Here is a 22,721-nt window from a genome sequence, read left to right as displayed (position 1 = left end):
TGCATCCATAAATGTATGATAGAGAAAAACAGTGTTCTGCTCCCATCTTGAGCTATATAGCCTTGCAAATAAAACAAACAAAAAACCCACTTAAATTCATAGACAGATTTCCTTAAATCAGATGAAGCAAGCAAGTAATTTTAAGTAGCTTTAATAATATTATTCGAGGCTACTTGTATTATACAGAATACTGCCCTGTCCTTGATACAGACATATGCTAATGTATCCCTATTGGCACCAGCTTAAACAGGAATAAGTCACATATAGGGCTACTGTGGTACACCATCTCCATAAGCACTTCTCTGAGATGGTTGTAGTGGCAATTTTTCCAGTTATGGGTCTGTTGCTTAGTGCATTTTGGCTACAATTCTGCATACTGTTGTTACAGTTTTGAAATACCAAAGAGATTACAACAGAATGCACTAACACCCTGACAAAAGCCACTGAAATTCAGAGTTAAGAATGCTGTAAGGTTTACCCATGGGAGAAAAGACAGGAGTTAGTGAATGGAATTTCCCAGTACACATTCACATAAGTTACTTAAATATGGAGTATTTTATAGGGTAGGTCGGTTGCCCTTTAGTATTGCACACTTTACCAAGGTTATCAGCTGACCTGTGACCATGCTATTCGACACTGATAGAATAGTGACACAGGTGAGGACAGATGGAGAATACATGTAAAAATGCTTATGTTTATCCCTATGAATCTATTGTGTTATTTCATGAATTTCAAAAAGTACCCAAAACCACTTACTGTCTTGAAAGAAACAGGCTTTTTCTTATCTCACACACAAAAGAAATTAATTGGTCTGACTACAATGAGAGATAAAAGTGATTCTCTATCAGTGCGTTTTTAATGAGTATCACACACAGTGCAGATGTATAAATCAGAGCACAGCTTTATGCTCTTCACTTCATTTTACTTACCATCAGTTCCTATTTCACTTTTAAGGTCAGTACAATACTGGAAAAAACACAAGAAAAGACTGAGTATTGAAGAATACTTCTTAAGTCATTAGTTTTTGTAATTTTAATGGTGTTAGACTTTAGCAAATTTTGAAGTCATAAACTAGTTAGCTTTACAATATTCAAATATTGTTAGTCTTAAAAGACTGCTCATTTGAAGGCTGCACTCTCCCACTCAATTTACAAACTGCCCCTACTTCCTTACACTGATGATGTAACTGCCTTGTTTGCAGTGTCTTGGTCAGGATACAAATACAGTGGGCTCTGTGATGAATTTGCTCTTGGAGGTGGTTGTGTACTAGTCAGTCTTTCAGAATTTCCTGGAGAATTCTCCCTCCACCTTGGACTTGTCTGCTCCTCAGACACTTGCCATACAGATGGGCACGGGGAGGTAAAATTCATGGTAGACTGTGAGAGGTAGTTCTCCTGAAGACCTTCTTCCTGGAGGCACCTGTTTGAAAGTACTTCTTTTTCTTTGGAGTTTCGCCATTTCATCCTTCGATTCTGAAACCAAATTTTCACCTGTTTGCAAGTCAATGAAAGTTTATTATCATTCTTTTCTTTAAACAACTTTGCCATAAAAAATGGGGTTTTTTCTTTCCATTCTCTTAGTTTCACATTCCTTCCTTATTCATTGTTATAGTAGAGATCTGGTGAAGCTAGCTGACTGACTTCATTTGAGGATTTTCTCATCACAATTTACTACAACTGGGCCAAATATTCTCCTGGACTTTCACCACCTCCAACAGGTGATTATTTGGCTTAGACTGGAAAATGGACAGCCCAGTGGCTAAGGCTAGAGCAGTTTCCTATAGCAACATACTTCTAGACAGAACAGAATTCCCAGAGAAAATTAACATCATCATTAAAAAAACTAAGCCATATTACTAGCGATGTGAAGCCCTCTATTTAAAAGAGGCTGTAAGAAGTATGACTGTCCCTTTTACAAGCATAGCTAAAACCAGCTTGGCCATATAACTTCAAAATGTGTGTGTGACATAGGACACAGGAGTGAGGATTTAAAGACATTTTGTCTGCATGACTACAGTTTTCCAGGAGTTGCCTAGAATCCGTGTGCTTTTGACAGAAAATCAATTTTACAAAAACTTTGAGTTGCAACTCTTTAACACAAGCATTCAAAGGCATTTATGAAATGCTGGGGAAAGCTTGGGGGAATATACATCTAGAAAGTGGTTTTACACAAAGAGAATAAAGGTGAAGGTGATCAATCAAATTATTCAGATCCTGTTCTATTTTCCCTTAAACATTTGCATTTAGGTCTAGTACTCAGATACCTGACAGGAGGACAAAGGGGCTATGCTTTCAAAGGTTTGAGAATCATTGCCTTAGATAGCAGGTACTGTTCCTCCAGCACAACTGGTCAGAAAACTGAAGAAGTAATGTTCATAGCAACTGTGCTGTTCTTTTCAAGAGGGGAAAAAAAGAGACAGATATCATCTGGTCTATCACTATCATTAAATTATTTACCTGTAGTAGTAGTTATCTGTATATCATGCCATTATTTTTCCCTCCCCCAGGCTCTTTTGAATAACATGACCACAGAAAATAAAATCAAGGAAACAACTGTAATATTAGGCATTTGAATACATTTTGGGAAAATTTTAGGCAGCACACTGGTGAGTGCAATTGAGCATTTCCATTAAAATAGTTTTCCTGCAGAGATTATGTTTCTGTTCATCACACTGAGAAACACCACACTCTGCTTGTTTTGGTTTATTGTTGCAGTGCTTGCAACGGAGTCAATCAGGTTGCAAGGAATCACTGCAGACCACCAGATCTGACCTCCTGTGCAAAGTGGAGCCAACTGCAAAGTTATATCAAATTGATGAGAGCCTTACCAATTTCTGAAAACCTCCAAGATAAAGATCCCATCACCATTCCTAGACTTTTCTGTCCCCCAGACAACTTCTGCCATTCATGTCTTAAGAATTTTCATTCCTGTTGCATGCAAAGGAACAAAAGTGTGCTGTCCTGCTCTTAGTCTTTCAAATGTAATCTAGAGGGCTGTGTCTACTCCAGCACCTTCAGAATCCCACCTATCAGCAACTACTATGTTCATTTTCTGCTGTTACATGCCCTCACAAACTTTTTCTAGTTTCTTTCAGGTTTTGTGCCCTTCAAGCACTTTTCCTTTGTTTTTATCTGCAGCTAGGTCAGGCTGAGATTCCAGATAGGGCTATTACTGCTCAGCACCACTATTAATGTACCTGTTCAGTCAGAACAGCTCACTGGAAGCCAGCTCAGACTCATGTGAAAAATCTCATGCAATGTGAATTGTTAAGTAAAGTGGGAGTATTTCAGAAGGTCACCCTAAAAAATTTTTCCTCCTACAGTATCTCTCAGCTCTGAAGATCTCTTTCCTTGTGCAGACAAGTTTCTTTCTGTAGGGATGGTTGCCTGTCTCTTGGGGCAGAATGGTTTCAGAGCAAGTGCTGTTGACTGCATTGTCCCTAGCTGTTCATCTGCAAGTGCAAAGGGCACTCAGGAGGCACTATGCTCTGTTGTTTTCTGCCTAGATCACTGCCTGTCGAGCAGTGGGATGGAGCATAGTTCCCTACCCCAAAGCTCCCAAGGGGGCTCTGTCAGACAGAAAACAGGAGTCAGAAATGAAATGCAGAGGTCATGTTTCTTCTGCTTTGTATTAAAATGGATCAATCAATTTTTGAATGTATAAACAGAGGAAATAAACCAGGAAACTGTTCAAGCACTCCCTGGTTAAAACTGCCATTGATTTACTGAGGTCTTTGCACCATGGAAGAGCTCAGGGCTGCCCCTGTGCTGTTCAATTTTCCTCCTTCAAAGCCATTTTAAAGATTTTTCCCAAAAAGGACAGAAAGCCACAGATATTATATCATTCCTTACCTGAGACTCCTTTAGACCCAGGTTAAGGGCCAATTTCTTCCTGTCTGTTTTACTAATATACTTCTGCTTCTGAAACATTTTCTCCAAAGCTTTCCTCTGGTCTTCGGAAAAGACAGCTCTTCTCAATATGCCTCTGCGGGACTTGGAGTTAGACTCCTGGGTCAGAAGAGGCAGCACACTTTCCTCTCCTAGTGGAAATAGATGAGAGTTTCCTATAATATGTAGCACATATCAGAGAAACACATAAGTGCTGTTCATTATAATGCTTGCAGGCTCTTGTCCCAGGTTTGATTTGTTGGTGTTATAAGTGTGTTGTAATGTTTCAGTCATGTTCATTAAGGACCAAATCCTCATTTGGATCTAGAAGTGTTATCTGTAGTCAAGAGTCTCTCCTTGACACGGTACAAAGTAAATCAGATGAGTTCATAGAGGAACATTAATACAGAGCTCATGCTACTGCAAAATTCAAATACAGTCAGGGAGAAACTTCTCAACTTTCCTTTGCCTGTCATCATCATTGAGTAAACTGCAATAAGTTTTCCTTTGAGTTTATTTTATCCTTGTGTGAAATGTAAAACCAGACAAAAGTGGTCCCTAATACTGATTCAAAGAAACTAAGTAGGCTTTCTTTAGTTTTTTTAATTAATGAAAGGCTTTCAGAGTGAAAAATTTCTCAGAAAATCCCTGGTCATTCACTTATTCTGGAAACCACAGCAATTTCTTTATTAGAGGATTTGGGGAGTACTTGGACTTACTCCTTTCAGCCTGGTTTCTAATCCTTTGACATCTCATAGCAAGTCCAGGGAGGGCAGTTTTCAACGAATCCAATCACATCCCCTTGACCTATGCCTAGAGTGAATCCTACCCTGGAAAACAGCTCAAAGCTAGGGGACAGAGCTGCAGTGGAGAAGTAGAGGTGTTTGCATTGTCCCTTCACTGGCCTCACAAAGAGCCCAGAAAACCCAAATCCAGATAAACCTCTTGCATTCCTCACACCAAATAAAATCTAAAGCCATAGCGCTTTCCCATGCTCCCTCCAAGCATATGGTATATGAGGAGCAGTCCCTGGTGAGCCTTGGTATGCCTTCATCACTCCCAGCTTCCTCAAATGCTCACCCAGGGAGCAGGACCAGAGGCCAGTTGAATAGTGCCCATCACCAGGCACTGGACGTTATAACTGGGGCAGATACAAGTAGGCCAGGAAAGAGCTTCTCTCTGGCTCATAAACCTGTGCCATGGCTATATAACTACTGATACCTGCAATCTTTCTGTAGGAGTGGCAATTCACACTCTGAAGATGCAAGTTGTCCTCCTGTTGTCCACCTTCTCATATACAGGGGCCTAGACTGATGTCGTAGCTTATAGTTACAGCAGATGAAAAGGTGTGTTGCTGTTCAACTTCTATCAAGGATCTGATAATTTTCATATCAAACCCAATGGTAAATTCCCCATGAAAAGCAGATTCTCTAAAAGACTGCACATTTTTTTTGCGAAAAAGTCTGTCTATTCTAGTCAGCTGTAATGGAGTGGGGGGAGATTAAATACGTTTGTCAAAACGATATAGTGCTCTTGAAAATTCTAATTAAATCCAGATGCAGCTTCCACAAACTGTTCCTTGGGGCTACATCACACTTCACCTTCTGTATATTACACATATATACACATGGATATACCTGTCTTTAAATACACACAGAAAAACAAACACACATATACTGAAGATATTGTAGTATCATGATGAGAAACTGAAGTGTATATGTGTATGTATTGCAAAGTTGACTAACTACTTTTGTGGTGCATGCTTGACTGGTTTGATATGACATACACTACCCCTGCATCCTGCTTCCAGCTGTGACCAGGAGAGAAAGAATATCAGAAGCTAAGCAAGTGTAGAATGATTACTCCTTAAAATACACTGCCACTGTGAAATGTTACTGATTTAGAGACCATTGCATTCTGTCAATGCTTTTCTTGAATTTTTCTACACTTCAAGGACTGGTCTTCATATTTGTCCCTCGTAACAGCCTGTGATAAAAAGTAATTATTATGATTTACAATGTTACATCATAAATAATCCTAAATTTATACAGATGCACTTCAATTTTCAAAATTATATCTGAGATCAGACACAAAAATCATAACCTACTGGTTAATGTCCTGATATTTATTACACAGTGAGATACAGTAAGACTTCATCCAAATCAAAAAAACTATCTGCAGAACAAATGTCAAAATGCCACAATGGAGGTTTCTGCAAAGGGCAAGCCAGGTTCATATTTCTCTGAAGAGTGCATAGCCCCTTCAAGACCCCCATCCCAAGCTCTGATCATGCCCGTGAAGCTGGGGGCAAGCTGGGGGCTTTTCTTCCTCAAGCATGTTTTCTCCCTTTCTTGCTCAAATTTGGTGAATTTAGTTATCTTTTTCCAGGCAGTTTCTGCCGATTTGTCAGCCATTCTCAGGTTTACCGGAAGGTACAGTCTGGCAGCAGAAGAGCTGGCACCTTGTCCCATCCCCACTGCAGGAAGAGAGACACCAGGAAGGGAAAAGGCATAACAGGGCTGGTCCTTGCCTCCTGGCCTCCATTCCACAATGGAGTTGTCAGCCGAGGACAGAGGATGCCAGATTATGTGACCCCTTAAAATTTGTCTTGCCTGGCTGATTGTTAACAGTCAATCAGCAAGGAAACAACCTCCTGCCAGAGCCCCAAGGCACCAATTAATTCCCATACAGGCAGTATGTAGGGTACAGCTTAACACCTGTATTAGACTAACTTAATAGGGAAGCATCTACACACTCTAAGGCACAGTTAAAAGATTAACTAAACAGAATTTAATTATGAGCAGGATGCTCACAAGCACTAGCAAACAGCCATTTGGTCAAAAAATTTGAAACTTATCCCAAACTGCCTAGCCTAGAGAATTTTTTTAAGAATAACTCATATTCTAAAATGCACTCCAACTGTTACACAAAAACTAAATTTCATTTTGTGAATTAAAGGATTTTTCACTACAATGGGACAGGCAGTCATTTATATATTTCAACAATTACAGCAAAATTAAATATGTCAGTTTGCAGCTTGTCACTCTGAACGTGCATCAAAAGGTTTAGTGTTCTGCTGACATAAATATGACTCTGTTACTAACTATTTCCTATGTTGCTGGTTTGATTTTTGCTTTGCTTTGGGTTTTTTTTTAAGTCTTTCCTTTGTATCCTAATATATAGTGATAAATGTCCTCTTAATCTGTGGAACAATCTTCATTTGCCTTTATGTCAGAGACCACCTTGAAGGAGCAAGTAAAAGCTTTAGTCATGGTTTCCATTTTTTCATTAGAATTCAATACATTCTAGTTAAATGGACAATTAATAGGTCACTTCCAAAATAGTAGTGTATCCGTCCTGGTTAATAAACAATCCCCACAATTGATAATGGGCCTATGTATTCACCAAGTCCCTGTATACACTCAGCTCATCCACTAAATCCCTTTTCAGGTAGACAGGGTTATATGGGAAGATGAGCTAGAATGAGTCTATAAAAGTCAGTTTCATTCACTGCTTTATTTTTCAGTCAAGTGCTTTAAATGGTGTCCAGAAAATCCCTTGGAATGTGAGACAGGAGAAAAGACTGGCACATAGAGTATTGCTTTATGGCCATACAAAAGGGCAACTGACCCTTGCCCAGGCCTTTTCAATGTGAAATGGTTCCTAAAGTTCATCTGCACAGTGAAAAATTGTGGTGAGGTCGCGTGTGGATGAGTAAAGTGAAAGTGGTGATTGGTCATGGTGCTGTCAGCCATTGTGGGAGAGCCGAGGCCATGTAAAACGCTCTGTGGGAAAGTGTCAGCCCCCTAAAGAGGTGCTCAGAAACTTGCAGCTCATTAAACTGCCAGCATTTGCTGCCTCACTTGTCAAGAATCATTCAACTTAGCAACTGCCCTTCTGAAACATTCATAAAAAGCATGTACTTAGGAAGGGTTTGAATGCAACTGTGATAAAAAAGTATATGCTAGAGCACGTATAAGCTCCAATTTTCATTTGGATTTGACACACGATTTGTGCTGCTGTTTTGAAGAACAAGGAAATGCTCCTTCTGTTTGTATTCCTGAGCCATAAATATGTAAAATTATGACTGTTCTTACACTATGGTAGGTAATCTTCCCAATCAAGGTTAAATTTGGTTTTGGATTAAATGGAAGTGCATTCCAGGTCTTAATCCTGAACAGATATTGCATGGTGGTCAAAATTCTTTCCAACCTACTTCTTCAATTTTTTACATTATGATTAAAAAAGAAAAACAAATTAAACATGCACACATTTGACTGCTGCAAAAAGAGTTACTTGTATTTAAATAATGCTAGGGCTTCCTGAATCACAATTTGTCCCTAACAAACATTAAAATGCAGCACACATTTTATGATCCTTCAGCTCTTTTCTTATTTGCAAACGTTTATTGACACCAATTTTTAGAAGAGTTACTGATTTTAAAGAATTGTTTCTAGCAAACTGAAAACAAGGAGCTTTCCTAGGTTAGCTCTGTCTCAGTGTCTCAATGCCATTAGAAACCTCTCACAATTGCTCAGTGTACTTAAGTTTGATAAATCTTTGGAAACCCTCTGAATAGGATTGCTGTGATTTTACGAAGGAATTAGCCGCTGCCATTGCATCACCAATTAGTTTTCCAGAACACATTAAATCCTGCTGCTTTGGTTTACAGAATAACTCAAGCATTACTGATGAAGCATAAAAACTTACTTGGAAAAGCAGTGGGGGATGCAGGGTGCTGACAGGACCCACCACAGCATGCTGAGTAGAATGGCGGGGCTCGGAGAAAAACGTGTTTGGAAAGAGCTGAAAGGAAGGAAAGATCTAATTGATTATCCATTGAGCTTAGGTGATATTCATAACAACAGTCCTCCAAAAAGTCAGTGTGTAAAGTCCTGCCCCACAAATTCTTTTTCCTTTTTTCAAGATGGTGATATTTTTAAGGCAAACAAAGATAAACCAAGTAATTGCTCTTTAATTTAGCAAACTTATTTTACATGTGTAGCTTAGCTATAATACACAGAACTCTCAATATATTTATCATAAGAATGAAGCTCTGCAGATTTAAAATTTGCCTCTGTAATTGGTGTAATTATGGATTTTTTCCCTAAATATTGGTATTGAACACATTGTTTCAATAATGTTGTTGAAATAATGAGTATAATGAATCTGAAAAAGTTATTTAAAATAACTCTAGTAAGCATGACATCCTAGAAAACAAAATCAGTTTGTATTCCAATGATGTTAACAGTGCTCAAACCAGTAACATCTTCAATAAGAAACCTTTATGAATAAAATGCCATAAGGTGAACCAGCTGAGTTCTACAGGCCCAAGCTATAGGGCCTGATGGTCAGCTTAGTCTTGCTGGAAAAGTGTTCTAAATTTAAATAAACCAAATGCTAAAGAAGGCTATGTTTCACACAATAAAAAATTGCAAAATCAACCCACAGAATTAGATAATACTTCGTAAGATTTTTATGCATTTTTTTTAACCAATGAATCAAAAGTCTCTGTTATGTCTAAAAAGTGCTTCCACATCTCGGAAAGGTCTTTATTATCCACTAATCCTTCAATTTTCTTCCGTAAGGCTCATAGGCTTTTCCATTAAGATTAATTACCTTTCTGCTTGTACTAGTCAACTATGAAAAATGGAGTGTTTTTTTCTTTTGAAAAAAGATGCATCATGCTTGCTAGAACTGTACACTCGCAAAATGTGATCAGCATCAAAACATTTACATCACTCTCCTCATTTAGTTTAGGGAGAAAATAAGTGGTTCTAGACCCAGTCCTGTAGTTGATCTCTAAAAATAACCTGATTAATTTTTTTTGAAAAAAGAAGTTATTGCGTACTCAAGTAAAAGAAACAAGAAATCAATAATCAGGGAGAAAGGTAGATAAATAGGTAAATATCTAAGCCATGCTGCTAATTTTTAAAGGTTTTTTCAACTGGAATTAAAAATAAAAATCACTCACAATTAGGTTCCCCAGTATATATTAGGGCATTGAAATAAGTTTTCTGACCATTCAATTTGCTGTTATTCCAGAGCAATAAACTATTACTGTAAAAGTCTAATGCTAAACAATTTTTAAAATATTTACTTGCAATTGCTGATAGATAAGCATTTTGTCAGTATAGGTTTTCATTGAAACTTCGCTGTCTGTAATGAAATATAAATATACTCCAAGAGAAATTAATTGCCTATTTTTGAGACATATGCTTGCAAAACATTTACAAAAATGAATGACTTATATCAGGCACTAGTATTCTAAAGCTTCTTTTCCACAAAAGACCATCAAATGTGTAACCATGTCCTTAGAAACTTAAAATAGTCAAGAATGTGCAGCCAAATATTACTTATCTTATGTATCCAAGGGTGTAGTGTCTAAGTTGGAAAGGATTCTACTGACTCTAGAAGCACGGGAGCTGCAGAAGATAAAGACCTGCCAGATAAAAACAGCTATCCTCCTGGACACAAGAACTCATTACTGACAATATCTTTTATCTGCTGCAGTTCCCAAAATCCCAAGTTAAGAGCTTTCCCTCCCTTCCTTGGAAGACACATTCCTCATGCCGTTATCAAGTTTCCCTTACAGTCAGGTAAAACTCTCCACTTCTAAAAGTACAACTTAGTATACGGAAGGTGCTACACTCCATTCCTTTGCTTCCTTTTCAAATGTCTTGGATATTCCTTGGCTGCCATAATTCCCTATCCCGTTTAATCATTGTTCCAGCACCTTATTCATACCATACAATTTTGGGCAGACCTGTTGGCTTGTCCTTGATATTCCCTGTTGTGGTTTCTCAACTCTGTCCATCTCCTTGCTCTGTTTTGATAATGTCATGCTCAAAATGGTATGAGATATATCCAGGAGACACTTGGATAAATTGAACAAACTATTACTTCAGATAGACAGCATGTTCCTACAAAGACAGGAATAGGAAGGGACAGGTTTCCTCCATTCACTAAATCTCTCAACAAGGAAGCTGCTAGCGTAAAGGTCTGAAGATGGACCAAGGTCAAAACTTGAGACATTTTGCTTAAGCAAATTTGCTTAAGCAACATATTTCCATGGAAGTTGCTGGTTGCTCACAATGATTCAATGCACTAGCAAAGCATCATGATGCAAACAGCAGAGATTTCGGCACTAATTCTGCTCAAGTCAACGGAAATCATGAGTCTGGCTTTCTTGGGCATTTTACTTAATTCCTTCAACCAACTGCTGTCTTTGCTGCCTGCATGGCACATATCCCTTTAAGGCAGAATATTTGCTTAAGAAATAAGATGCAGGAGATATCTTCATGTAACTCTGAATTAAGACATTCCTGAGACCACTTCTCAAGACTGATTTAAACTAGACCCTGAGGAATAAACAATGCCATTATGTCTCTCTAAGTCTATAGCCAACATGTATAGTATGTCTAGTTCATAAACTTCTTTAATGTGCTCCAGCTACCAATACACAAGTGAAATCTGTATTACTTATATCAAACTACATCCCTAGGTCAGGTCTACCGAAGCTGTTGCACTCAAAACAATGTTTAGCGGTTATACAGAGTTACATCAGTAAAAAAAAATGACACAATACAGAGATACTCAACGCTATCTTGGGAGTTCTACGTAGAGAAAAACGTTAATGCTTCAACCTAATATATCCAAGTATATTTTTTATCTTTGATAAAAACAACACAAACTATTCATCAAATTAAATGGCTTCTACTACCTGCATGAACCTGCATTAACAGAATTAAAATTGTTCAGAGAAAAATTATATATTTAATATATATGCATTTCAGAATTATACTGAGATTGTAGCTGTAGGAATGACACAATACCTAGCAGAGCTGAGGACAAAGCACTGCCTATGCTTTTATTTTCTCTCCACGTATCTGATGGCAATGCTACCAATAATTGTTGGCCAAGAGACCTAAAGCAAACCTTGTTTGCTGTTCACATAAGGGTGAAAATTGCTGAAATGTCAGCATATTAGTTTTGTATTTTTTAGGCCAGAATGAAATACACAGTAACCAAAAGTCAGCTGTTGCTCCCAAACATGTATAGTAACATTAACTAGGGGCCAAATCCTAATAATTTGAATTCAGGATACTTATGTTTTTTTCTGCTTTGCATCTCCATTCCATAAAAACCGAGATTGTGCAGAACTAAGTGTTTCACAAGAGTCAGTCTTTACAGTTTTAACATCACACATGCATGAAAACAAAATATCAGTGTATGCTATAGGTGCCTTTTGGCACTCCAAAAATTGTACAATATACCTTAAAAGAAAATGTACTGGATCATAAATACAAAAGGATTAAATATCTAAAATAAAACAAATATTTTTTCTTACCAAAGGTAAGTTCTTTTGACACTGTTGCTGCACGTAAAATTTTAGTAATAATGCTCACTACATTCAGCTTTGTGAATAGAAATCATTTTACAAACAGACAGTAAAATGATACTAAACAAGTAAATGGACCTCAAGCTCACCTACTGCTAAAACTCAAGGGAGCAGTTCAGATACTGATATTTTAAAATATACTGCCCAGTCTGAAGATATTCAAAAGCCCTTCCATTCTAAAAAATCATACTGACAGTGGGATCAGAAGTCTTTTTTCCAACTATCCACCATTTTGAGAGTAAGGTTCATAAGTACAACTCAGTTCAAATAGATATGTAACATTTAAAATGGCTTATTATTAAAGGCACTGTTTGCTTTCCCTAATTCTACTGTTGTGAAGTAACTCAGAAAATAGTGTAGCCTATAACTCATCAGGAAAGGGGGAAGGGGTGAAGGAAAAATGGCAACTGAGGAAAAGTAAACTAATGGTAAACTTCTGATACTACCCATACAGGCTCGTTCACTGCACACACTCCTTGTCAGCTGGGGTTTTTTTAAAGATAACTGATAAAAATGTGGTATTTACCTGTGAAGAGAGATGGAACACCTCCAAAGAATGATTCAGAAAACTGCCTATAGCCAGCTAACAAGAAACAGGAAGGATGGGACCAGAGACCTCAAGCTGCATGAACACTTTAACTCTCAAAATATTGCTAAGTCCACACAAGCTGCTTTTCACAGTGATGCCAGGCTCCAGCCCTGGCAGGAAAATAAAAAATATTATCAGTAAAATTATCAAATTTCATCTGAGAACCTTGGATGGTTTGTGCCCACAACGTGGGCGCAGATAAACCGCAATTTCCTACCTACATCCATTCTTGGCAATAATTAAAGCAAGTTTTTGCAAAGCTGCAGGAAAAGTTTCACATCACAAAGAGCTTCCTGCAAATAGTACAACAGTGGCTCTGCCAGCTTAGCAGTCCAGCTGAGCCACAAGCTCAGCTCCTGAACCACAAGCCCTGGACCTCACAATGAGTCACAGCTCTGTCCCTAGCAGTTACTGTGTTTAGAGTGCAATATTCCAGCAGCAGTTGTGCACCCCCTAAAGCATTACAAGCAGCTGAAGGGGAGCCCCTGGCCATGAGAATGGTGCAACAGCCACTGCCATATCCCACCAAAGGCAATCATCACCACATGGACCTGGCAAAACTTACTGCAAGAGCCTGTGGTGCAGCACCCCTCAGAGCTGGCTTTCCTGCACTCCCAAAGTCACTGTCTATTTGGTTCCCATTTATTCCTGTAAACCACAATTGCATGAATGCTCAAAGGAAGTCGATCCAAAAGGGCAGACCAGGGCAGCATATGCAGATCAGTTTTAAAATACTGGCAAACATTCACAGAAAGGGTTTTGAAGTTCAAATATATATTTCTAAATCCTACCCAAAGGCAGATGCTAGAATCTGGCTTGCACTTTTATGCTGCGTCTTGGTGGGGCTTTCAAAAATTGGCAGAGTAGCCCCCCAAAAGGGCTTGAAATGTGCTAACAGCATGATAATAATTTCCTTAAACCTACAGAAATGTAATGGCCAATTGTGTCACGGTGTGGATTATCTGAAACCATGTCAATCACTGTCAATTTTCAGTGGCATCATTCATATGCCTTACTATTAGGGCATAATTTGCTGTACATGTTTTTCTCCACCTGAGGAAACACAGGTGCCTCAGGCTGGTGTCAAATCTCACCTCTGTTACAATCCAAAGCAACAACCAAACCAAACCATCATTTGCCAAAGACTCTATGGGTCTCACAGTGTCAGCAGTAAAGGTGGCTTTCTACAGAGCCTTGCTATTTAGAAGAAAGAGGGGGATCTGGAAAGCTGTCAGAAACAACCAGCCTTGTTTCTGACTTTGCCCTTCTCCAATATGCCCATGCACTAGTGTGCCCCAACACTTTATAATTACCAGTTCTTGTCAAAAGGGGCATCACTGTCACTTCTCTGTCTAAAAGTCCAATGTATTGCCTAAGCTCCTTGTACAGCCAATGAGAAGAGATAAGTAGCTCTACATAACAATTCACTACCTTAAAACAGACACACAAGAAGGTAAATTGTGTTGTCCTCTGGTGGCATCTCTCTATACTGACTATAGATTAGACACGACATTTACTTTTTATTAAGCAGCTGAATTACCATGACATTCTTTTTATCCTTCATAGGTAATGTCAAAAAAATACAATCATCTGTACAGCCACAAAGACTCTGTAAAAAATACAAAATTCAGCCATAAAGGCACTAAAATTATTTTCTTACATTTTTAACATACTACAATTTGCTTAGAAATTATTTCCTTAAGCACAGCAAAATTAGGGTGCAAGAGGACAATTCATTGTTTTTTCATTGTTGCAGCCCTAATTTGAAATCTCACAATAGACCAAAATGCACTGTTTATTCCAGTGGTATGCACCGATTAGCTAAAATTTCCTACCTGGACCAGTCTCTACTTGTTGCAGTATTGCTAGCTCCAACCAGACAGAAGTCTCAAGATCAGTGAAACATTTTTAGAATGAGAAAATAACAAATGGTGAATTCTTTTTACTTTGTGTTTGTTATTTTTTTAAACACATGAGGTTTAAAACAGGTTTTTGCCTTTTTATTATTTTATTTGTAAAAGGAAATACTTCTTAAAGTTGAAATTCGAGATATATTCACATAGTCACAAGATTTCAGGGGCGGGGACTTTAACAAACACCACCAAATTGTTCAAGAGGAGGAGGTAAAATCCTCAATATACACACAAAATACCTCAAGAGAAGTACGTCCTATAACTGCAGAAAAAGGCAGCCTTTTAAGAGAAATTTTCACAAGCTTTTCAGCACAAACCAAAGGCCACTCCTCCAATGTGTCAACTCACCTCCAAGAAACACAGCCCAGGTTACTGAAAATATTTAGGTGCGTAACTTTATAAATATCAGGGTGTATGTATCTGACATTTGAAACAGCCTCCAATTGCTTTACATACCTGCAATTGTTAGGAAAAAAATACCTGCCTCCTGCTATGGGTCATGACTGACCACAAAAGTACCATGTAAAACATTAGATCAGGAGTTATTTTGCAGAGCTGCTTTATACAAGAACGCATAACACTTTCAGCGGGAAATGGAGGCAGAGAACTTACCTTCCAAAATTCAGGGGAATTTGTTAACACAAAAAAATCACAGTACAATGAAACCTGAAATCTCCACTTGAGGAGAATTTGCCTGATGAGATTAATCCTTATCACAATCACATGTTTTCTAAACACATGAGGAATATACTACAAGATTTCAGAAGACCAGCTCATTCTGCAATACAAAATGCATTTTACAGAAGTTAATTCACTAACTGTAGGCACGATTGATTCCATGGCTTCCCCTTGGTGAACTGCTTTTACACAAACTCCACTTGTCTTCCTGGTGCAGCTCTGAGATCTGGAAGTGATTAAATCTTGCTAAGGACCGAACTCAGGATCCCCTTCCTTTTTCAGAGGCAAGAGCCGCCAGAGCAAGGAGCACCATCCAGCCAATGCTCATACTCCCTGCTGAGCACAGACTGCCAGACTAGTGGCTGGGTTGGAGAGTAGCTGGCACTAGTCTAGCTTTGGCAACCTTACAATGAGAACAACAATTTGTCCTTTAAAAGACATTTTGCAGCCACTCTTAAGATATGCTGGGCATCCCAAACCAATTCTATTAAATGGCTCACAAAGTTAACTGGAAGCAGGAAAAGTGCTGAAAAGAGTCTCTGATTTCTGATACAGAAACTTCTTTGCCTCCAAAGACAAACTTTTAAAACAATAAAGGTGCCTCAGCGCTCCTGACAACCACAGCGTAAGAAAAGATGCCAAATAGATCTCCCATCCTAAAGAAACCTTCTATCCCCAGAAAACACCAACAAAACAAGAAAATCCTAAGACTTGTCAGTCAACTTGCTGCCCAAGTTAGAGGGAGCCAAGATAAAACACTGGTCTCTTTCCTGCCTTTTATATTACTGAAAGTTAGTGTTACATGTCGCTTGAGGACACATCCTGGCTTGAAATCAATAATTAATAAGCACTAATTCACTAAGAAGGGGATCAAAGTGAAAGAAAAAAAACCCACTTAACTTCAGTAATTTAATTATTTCCTGGTTGTCATAAAGGAACACAAGAGATTTTATTAAAAATAGCCAATAATTGAGATTTGAATCAATAAAAATTGATTCATATAGGTATTACTTTTATTATTAGGATAGAAATGCTGTCATTACATGAGAGGGAAAAAACTGCTGGTTCAAAGAGTTAGCCTGCAGAAGAAGGCTTGGTTTAATCTCCCTGAAATGCTACCCATTTTCTGTACTACCTTAGGCAAGCCACCTCATTTCTTTTTGCTCCAGCTTCTCCTCAACACAGTAGAAGTCTCTCCTATCTCACTAGCAAAATGTGATGATAAATACATCAAAATGTAAAGTACCCAGATGTTACAGAAAGAAAAGTTACATTTATGGCACAGATGTTTATTATTATAAATCAAATTTATGTTTATTATATACTGTTTCTAATTGATTTCTTCTATGTTATATGCACTGTCCTGCCTTCTGCTCTACTGTATTCTGATACCTTAGGCAAAAATCCCCTAAGCTAAATTTTTCAGCAGGTTTCACAACGGAATTATCTCACTGTTATGTTTATTTGTTTTGTTGCATTTTTCAATTTCCTTTCTCTGTTAATTTATCAAAATGACAAAATTAAAGCTGAAAGCCTGATTCTTTCCACATATGACCCTATTCATGGGCACAGCACTAATGTAAAGCACTTACTGTCATCCTCCACCAGGGCAAATTATATGAGAAGAGCAGAGATTTTCAGAAAAATTATTTCAGGTAGCAGAGTACCTTTGCATTTCCCAGGGAGGTCACTCTGCCCTGGTGCCAGACAATAGTTGCAGAAACCAAGTAATGAGGAAATATGTGGGAGTGGACCTCACAGCACCTGTGCTACAACAGACAGCACCTCAGCAGCCTCTGGACAATTTTTCTATGTCAGAAAACACTGAAGAAAACTGTCAAGTCTTCTAATTATCCAGAAGATAACAACAGGACTGGAGTACCAGGGACTAAAATCCAAATTAGCAAGTAGCAATTGAGGACAGCACTGGCACTTCAAAGCAAGGTGCAAAAAAGTCTGTGGGAATCCCAAGCTGGTATAAATTGAAATACCATTGCAGAAAGTGAGTTTATCATGGAGCATCAATGTTCCTCCTGCTTTTGCTTCTTAAGTTTCACGTAACACGTGGTTGTACTCTTAAATGAAAATAAACTAAATTAATTTAAAAAAACCTATGGTTTGATTACATTTCATTTTTAAAATATATGTAATCATGCAAAGTTATAATTTTAATATTTTATAGACAACATAAAGACAGTAATTTCAAGTGCACTCATTAGATGATGTATCTAAGACATGACACGTGTTGAGTACTTGCTCAGATTTTGATTTTGCAGAATTCAAAATACTCATGTAGATAGGCACTTGAAATATTCAGCTAAATCCTCTGAAACCTGTAAATTATGGGAATGGAAACTTGCTGATACAACTCTGTTGTTGAGGAGTTACAAAAGGAAAAATTGCCATGACCAGATGGCCCAAATCAAAAATCCCATCCCACCTGGTCTCCTTTGCCACAATGGATAAGAGTTTTCCAGTTTACAGAAAGAATACAGGATTTACATTCTTTAGCACTTCTATGGAGTGTTAAATGGTATCCTAAAATGGAGTGCTTTCTTTATGCCTTTCCTTGGTAGGTGCTGTAGATACATGTAAAAAAGTTCAGCTTATTCAGTTCAGTCCCTGGTGTAATTTTAAATTTCGTCCTTTCTGAGAGCTCTTGGTGACCTCACCAGAATCTGGGACTATACGAGTAATTTAAATTACTGTTCCCAAAAAGTCTGATATTTTTTCAGTTATCCTTTCTATTGCCTTTTTTTTTTTAATTAAAACCCCTAGGTTATGCTAAGAGAGTTTATTAGGGGACTTTTAGTCCCTGCATAACCTAAATTTATGAAAGTTCAGAAAGATTAAAAAAAAAATTTACTTTATCATGTCTAATAGTCTCATTAAAGACTTGGACAAAGATTTTCCAAAACACCATGTCATTTGGGGGCTTCAAATAGGAAAGAGTTGATTCATTAAAAAAAAAAAAAAAAAAAAAAAATCAGTGAATAGTCACAAAAATCAGTAAATTAAAACCCCCTACCTAGTATGAATTCCTTAGTTAAAATATCTTCACCAGTCCCTGAAAGCTAAAATTCTTGTTCTGACAAAACACTCTTTTGCCCTATCACTGCAGAAGCAAGAAATATAACACACAGCCTGGTCACCCCAGCCTTACTCTGAAATGCAAGTGTCTGGTCTAAGCACTTTCCCCAGTGTACACCTGTGTTAGAGAGAAGACATCCCTAGCAAGCACAAACTCTGCTTCAGCAGTTCCAGTCTAATTTGAATTTATTAAAGTTCAAACACCTAAGGGTCCTCATCACTTTAGGACATGTAAGTCAGATCAGAATCAGCAGATCCCTGTTTAAACATAAAAATATAAAAGTCATTGTTGCACGTGTACTGTCACAGGAGAACCTGTGCACAATGCACGAGGAAACCTAGTCTCTCTCCCTGATCAAATTTAAGAGCCTGGTGCTTTTGCCAAAATCACTGGGAGCTGTGGAATCAGAGGATTGGACTCCAAATCACTAGGCAGACCTGCCACACTTTTAGTACCACTACAGGCAAATCAAAGAAAGAACTAATCCTGGATGCAAGTATTTGAAAAACTTGACATTCAGAAACTTCTGTAATAACTTACCTACAGCTTTTATTTTTTTTTTTAAACTTTACCTTTAGCAATGAAGAGTGCTGGGGCATCTGCTATCTCTCCTTTTACAAATAAATGTAGCATTTTCTCTAGAATGTTTCTTTCAAGGGGAGGATAAGGGGAAGGCAGGGGGAGCCCGGAGAATATGCACTTAATTCCAGGAAGATGATACTTGTCCTGTTTCCTAGCCTGGCCTACAGTTGGTTAAAGCAAACATGTTTAAATAACTGATATGCTTAAGATAACACTTACTGGCACCTGAGGTCTGAAACATTCAGAAATGTTAATATACACTTTGACTCTCTCCTGTCTACCTTTAAAGTACATCATGCTAAAGGATCAAAAACTGCTTGCAGAAGAGTTCGTAGGATTTAATTGAGGTAAAATTATCTTTGAGAAAAAAACAACTGTTACTTCTGCTTCCAAAAGAAGCCTTTTGGTTTCACACCTTAAAGACTTAATTCAGTAAGCCCGATTCTTCTTGTCTGATTTTCATTTTAAGTACATTTAAAATTGCATGATCATAAATAAAAATTTTAAAAATACCACACAAGATTGGAATAAATCGATATATTATAACAGAAAAGCAAAATACAATATAGATGGTGAATCTAATATCGAATTTCATGAATTAAGTTTGAATACAACTTCAATCGGTTCCATGACTGACAGAAGTGCGCATTTCTTAAAATACTTTATAACGTTACTCATGCCCAGACAAAATGTATTTGTACGGAAACTGGCACGTTCAAGAAACAAAACGTGTTTTGTAAACCTATTTGTTTCCAGTTCAATGACAGCGGTTCCTGCGGGCCCCCGGCGGCGGGGAGCTGGTCCCATCGCCCGGCAAAGCGCTGGCTCTCAGTGTGACACCGGGCCGAAGGGCTCATGACGGACCTTTCTCATGACACCTTTCTCATGACACCGCTTAGTCTTTTTTTCTTTTTTTTTCTTTTTTTTTTTTTTCTTTTTTTTTCTTTTTTTTTTTTTTTTTGTTTCTCGCCTCTGGTTTCGCCAAAAGTTCCGGAAAATTGCCTGCTCTGCTTGGATTGATTTTCTTTTTGGCTGGAAGAGCATGGTCCTTCACGCCCTGCTGTCCCCCAGACACAGGGCACTTGCCGAGTGGGCTGTCGCCTCCCCAACTATCGCCATCCGGGGGGACGGGACCGCTCGCCTTTCTCCCAAAACTTGGGATTTGAGACCCTCCCGGCGCGCCTGTTGGCGGCGAAGCTTTTACCACCCCTTGAGGCTGCGGGACGAGACCTGAAAAACTGCGATTAAGGGCGTTTAGCAGCACCCGACGCTGCCATCGCAGGGCTCTGCGGAGCACGCCTGCACCCGCAGGTGCGCCGCCCGCCCGGCCGCCCGCACCCCCGGCCCCCGCCCGCTCCTCGGCGTCCCGCCGCCGGCGGCAGGGCAAGATCCCCGGCCTGAGCTCCGAGGCAGCTCTCGCCGCAGGGAGGGCGCCCCGGCGGCACGGCACCCAGCGGGGCTCGGCTCCTAGGACCGTCCTCGCCGTGCGCAGCGCGGGGCCGAGCCCTCGGGAAGCCCCTCTGTGCCTCTCGCCGGCGGCGGGACGCGGGAAGGGGCTGGCGCTCACCTGTGGCTGCCGGCAGGAAGACGCCACCTCTCTCCGCCGCCGGGGCCCGCGCTGGCGGGCGGCTGCCGTCCGCCCCGGAGGGGTTAAGCACTTGGAAAGCCCATCTTGTCGGGAAGGGAGCCCCTGAGGGGCTGATTTGTTCCGCCGCGGGGCACAGCTTGAGGGGGACGGGGCTGGCGGGGAGGGGACGGAGCTGGGCAGGGCTCGGCGGCGCCCCGGCCCGCAGCAAGTTCTCGATGAGAAAACTTTTGCCCAGGTTGCCGAAGCCCGGCGTCGCCGGCAGGTTGAGGAGAGCAGAGGAGCCCACCAGGTCCCAGTACAGGGCGCTGGGCAGCATAGCGAAGGCTTCTACCCCCTTCGCCCTGCCCGGCCCGGCCCGGCCCAGCCCGGCCGCCGCGGCCCCTCACTGGGCTGGGACGGGGCGCCGGGCTCCGGGGCCGGGCGGGCTGGCGGGACGCCTCCCCGAGGGCTGCGGGGAGCGGAGCGGAGAGCTCGGCGGGGCTGTCCGTGGAGACGCGGCGCCTCTGCGCCGGGCTGGAAGGTGTGTCCAAGCGCATTCATTATGTCAGCCGGGGACGAGGAGTGATGGACGCGGCCAACAATGCTGCCTTGCCCAGCAGCCCCCCGGGGAAGGGGGGTAGGGCGGGAAGCCGAGGTGGCTGTCCCGCGGTGCCCGGCCCGACATGGCGGCGGAGCGGCGCCTCCCGGCCAGGGGCTGCACCTGTGTGGAATGGACGGGAGGGCAAGGGAAAGGCCGCTGGCCTTTGTCCCAGCGGGGAGGTGGCTCCGGTGCTGGCCGCGGAGAGATCATGTCGACCTAATGATCCCATGAGGTAATGGGAAGATAGTCATTAGCTCACTCCCTCTGGGCATTTTTATCTGGCCTTTTTTTTTTTCCTTTTAGTTACCCACCTCTCAAATACATGCTGGGTTTTCAACATTTGTCTTAATAAATCTGATTAAGATCATCACGGCACTGTTAATCATGTTTTCCTTGAAATGTGGAACGATGCTTTGTGCAGGCATAAACATTCTTTGTCAGGGGTCGCTTAATACATTTCTACTTCCTTGCGTGTATTCTTATTTGTTTGCTTACAAACGATGAAATGTGGCAAAGATGTCTCATTTTGCAGTTCAAACACAACACACATCCAGAAAGTTAAAACTGGGTGCTGTTCCCAAAGACCTGAAAGCATCTCCCTGTTTTGTAGAGAAATACTTTTACTTCAAAGCAGCTGTTCGTCAGTCTGGGGATATTCCCTGCAAGATCCTCTGGAGCAAGCACGTCCCTTAGTTTTGTATAGTAGCAGAGGCATAATCTCTTGGACATCAGGGTAGTTCAAAGCTAAAACTAGCTGGACAAGTGGAATCATCTGTGCCCTCAGATGGGAAATGGGAAGGATGACTTAAATGCTATAGCACTAAGGAATACCTTGGGAAGTGTAAATTAGGTGTTTGGATGTCCTAAGCTTTCCTTCACATCCTTGAGTGGGTTGGCCCTGCTACAGTTTGGGCACTTACTCCATTGGCATTAAGATGTTAGCTGTGGTGAATAGGAACCTAAGAGTTGATGAGTGCTTCATGCCAGAGACCCATGGAGTCTGACTATCTGTCTTACAGCAGTGGCTGTAAGCTTGAAGAAGAATAAGACCCAGATGAGTCTGATGTTTTGCCCTGCTACATTTCCATTCTCTATCTGTTCTCAGCTTAAACAATTTCCACAGCTTGAGCACTTGTACTTACAAATCTGAAGGCGTTCATCTGAAGATATTAATGCAAGTATTTTACCTATGAGCGTTTTAAGATTGTGTTGCCTCTTGCCACAAAAAATGACAGAATCTAGCCTGTTGTATCCCAGAGTACATCTGAAGGTACTATGCATCATTGTAATATTAAGCCGCAGAAATACATATTTATCATGTTTTTAAGGGAAAGAAACAAGTATTCCCAGGACAGCACATTCTTTTGAGCATTGGAAGTAGCTGCCTTTCCAATTACCCCTCAAGAATTTAT

General features: G+C 40.2%; 1 protein-coding gene across 2 annotated transcripts; it reads right to left on the bottom strand.

The window, feature by feature from the left end:
- Positions 1-135: 135 nt before the first annotated feature.
- On the bottom strand, positions 136-21,378 carry DBX2 (developing brain homeobox 2). 2 transcript variants are annotated; one of them, XM_064655841.1, is made up of 4 exons: positions 20,709-21,372; positions 8,598-8,693; positions 3,852-4,039; positions 136-1,490 (listed from the first exon to the last, which is right to left on the bottom strand). In XM_064655841.1, the coding sequence occupies exons 1-4, from the start codon at positions 21,043-21,045 to the stop codon at positions 1,170-1,172; spliced, it is 942 nt and encodes a 313-aa protein (XP_064511911.1). In that variant the 5' UTR covers positions 21,046-21,372; the 3' UTR covers positions 136-1,169. The 2 variants fall into 2 exon arrangements, with proteins under 2 accessions (XP_064511911.1, XP_064511912.1); XM_064655842.1 differs by lacking the exon at positions 8,598-8,693 and having other exon boundaries at positions 20,709-21,378.
- Between the last annotated feature and the right edge of the window lie 1,343 nt (positions 21,379-22,721).

Source organism: Pseudopipra pipra, chromosome 5 (assembly GCF_036250125.1).
Source record: "Pseudopipra pipra isolate bDixPip1 chromosome 5, bDixPip1.hap1, whole genome shotgun sequence".
In the NCBI taxonomy this organism is placed as follows: Eukaryota; Metazoa; Chordata; class Aves; order Passeriformes; family Pipridae; genus Pseudopipra; species Pseudopipra pipra.
The sequence above is the reverse complement of the archived record's forward strand: the minus strand, read 5'-3'. Positions and strand labels throughout refer to the sequence as shown.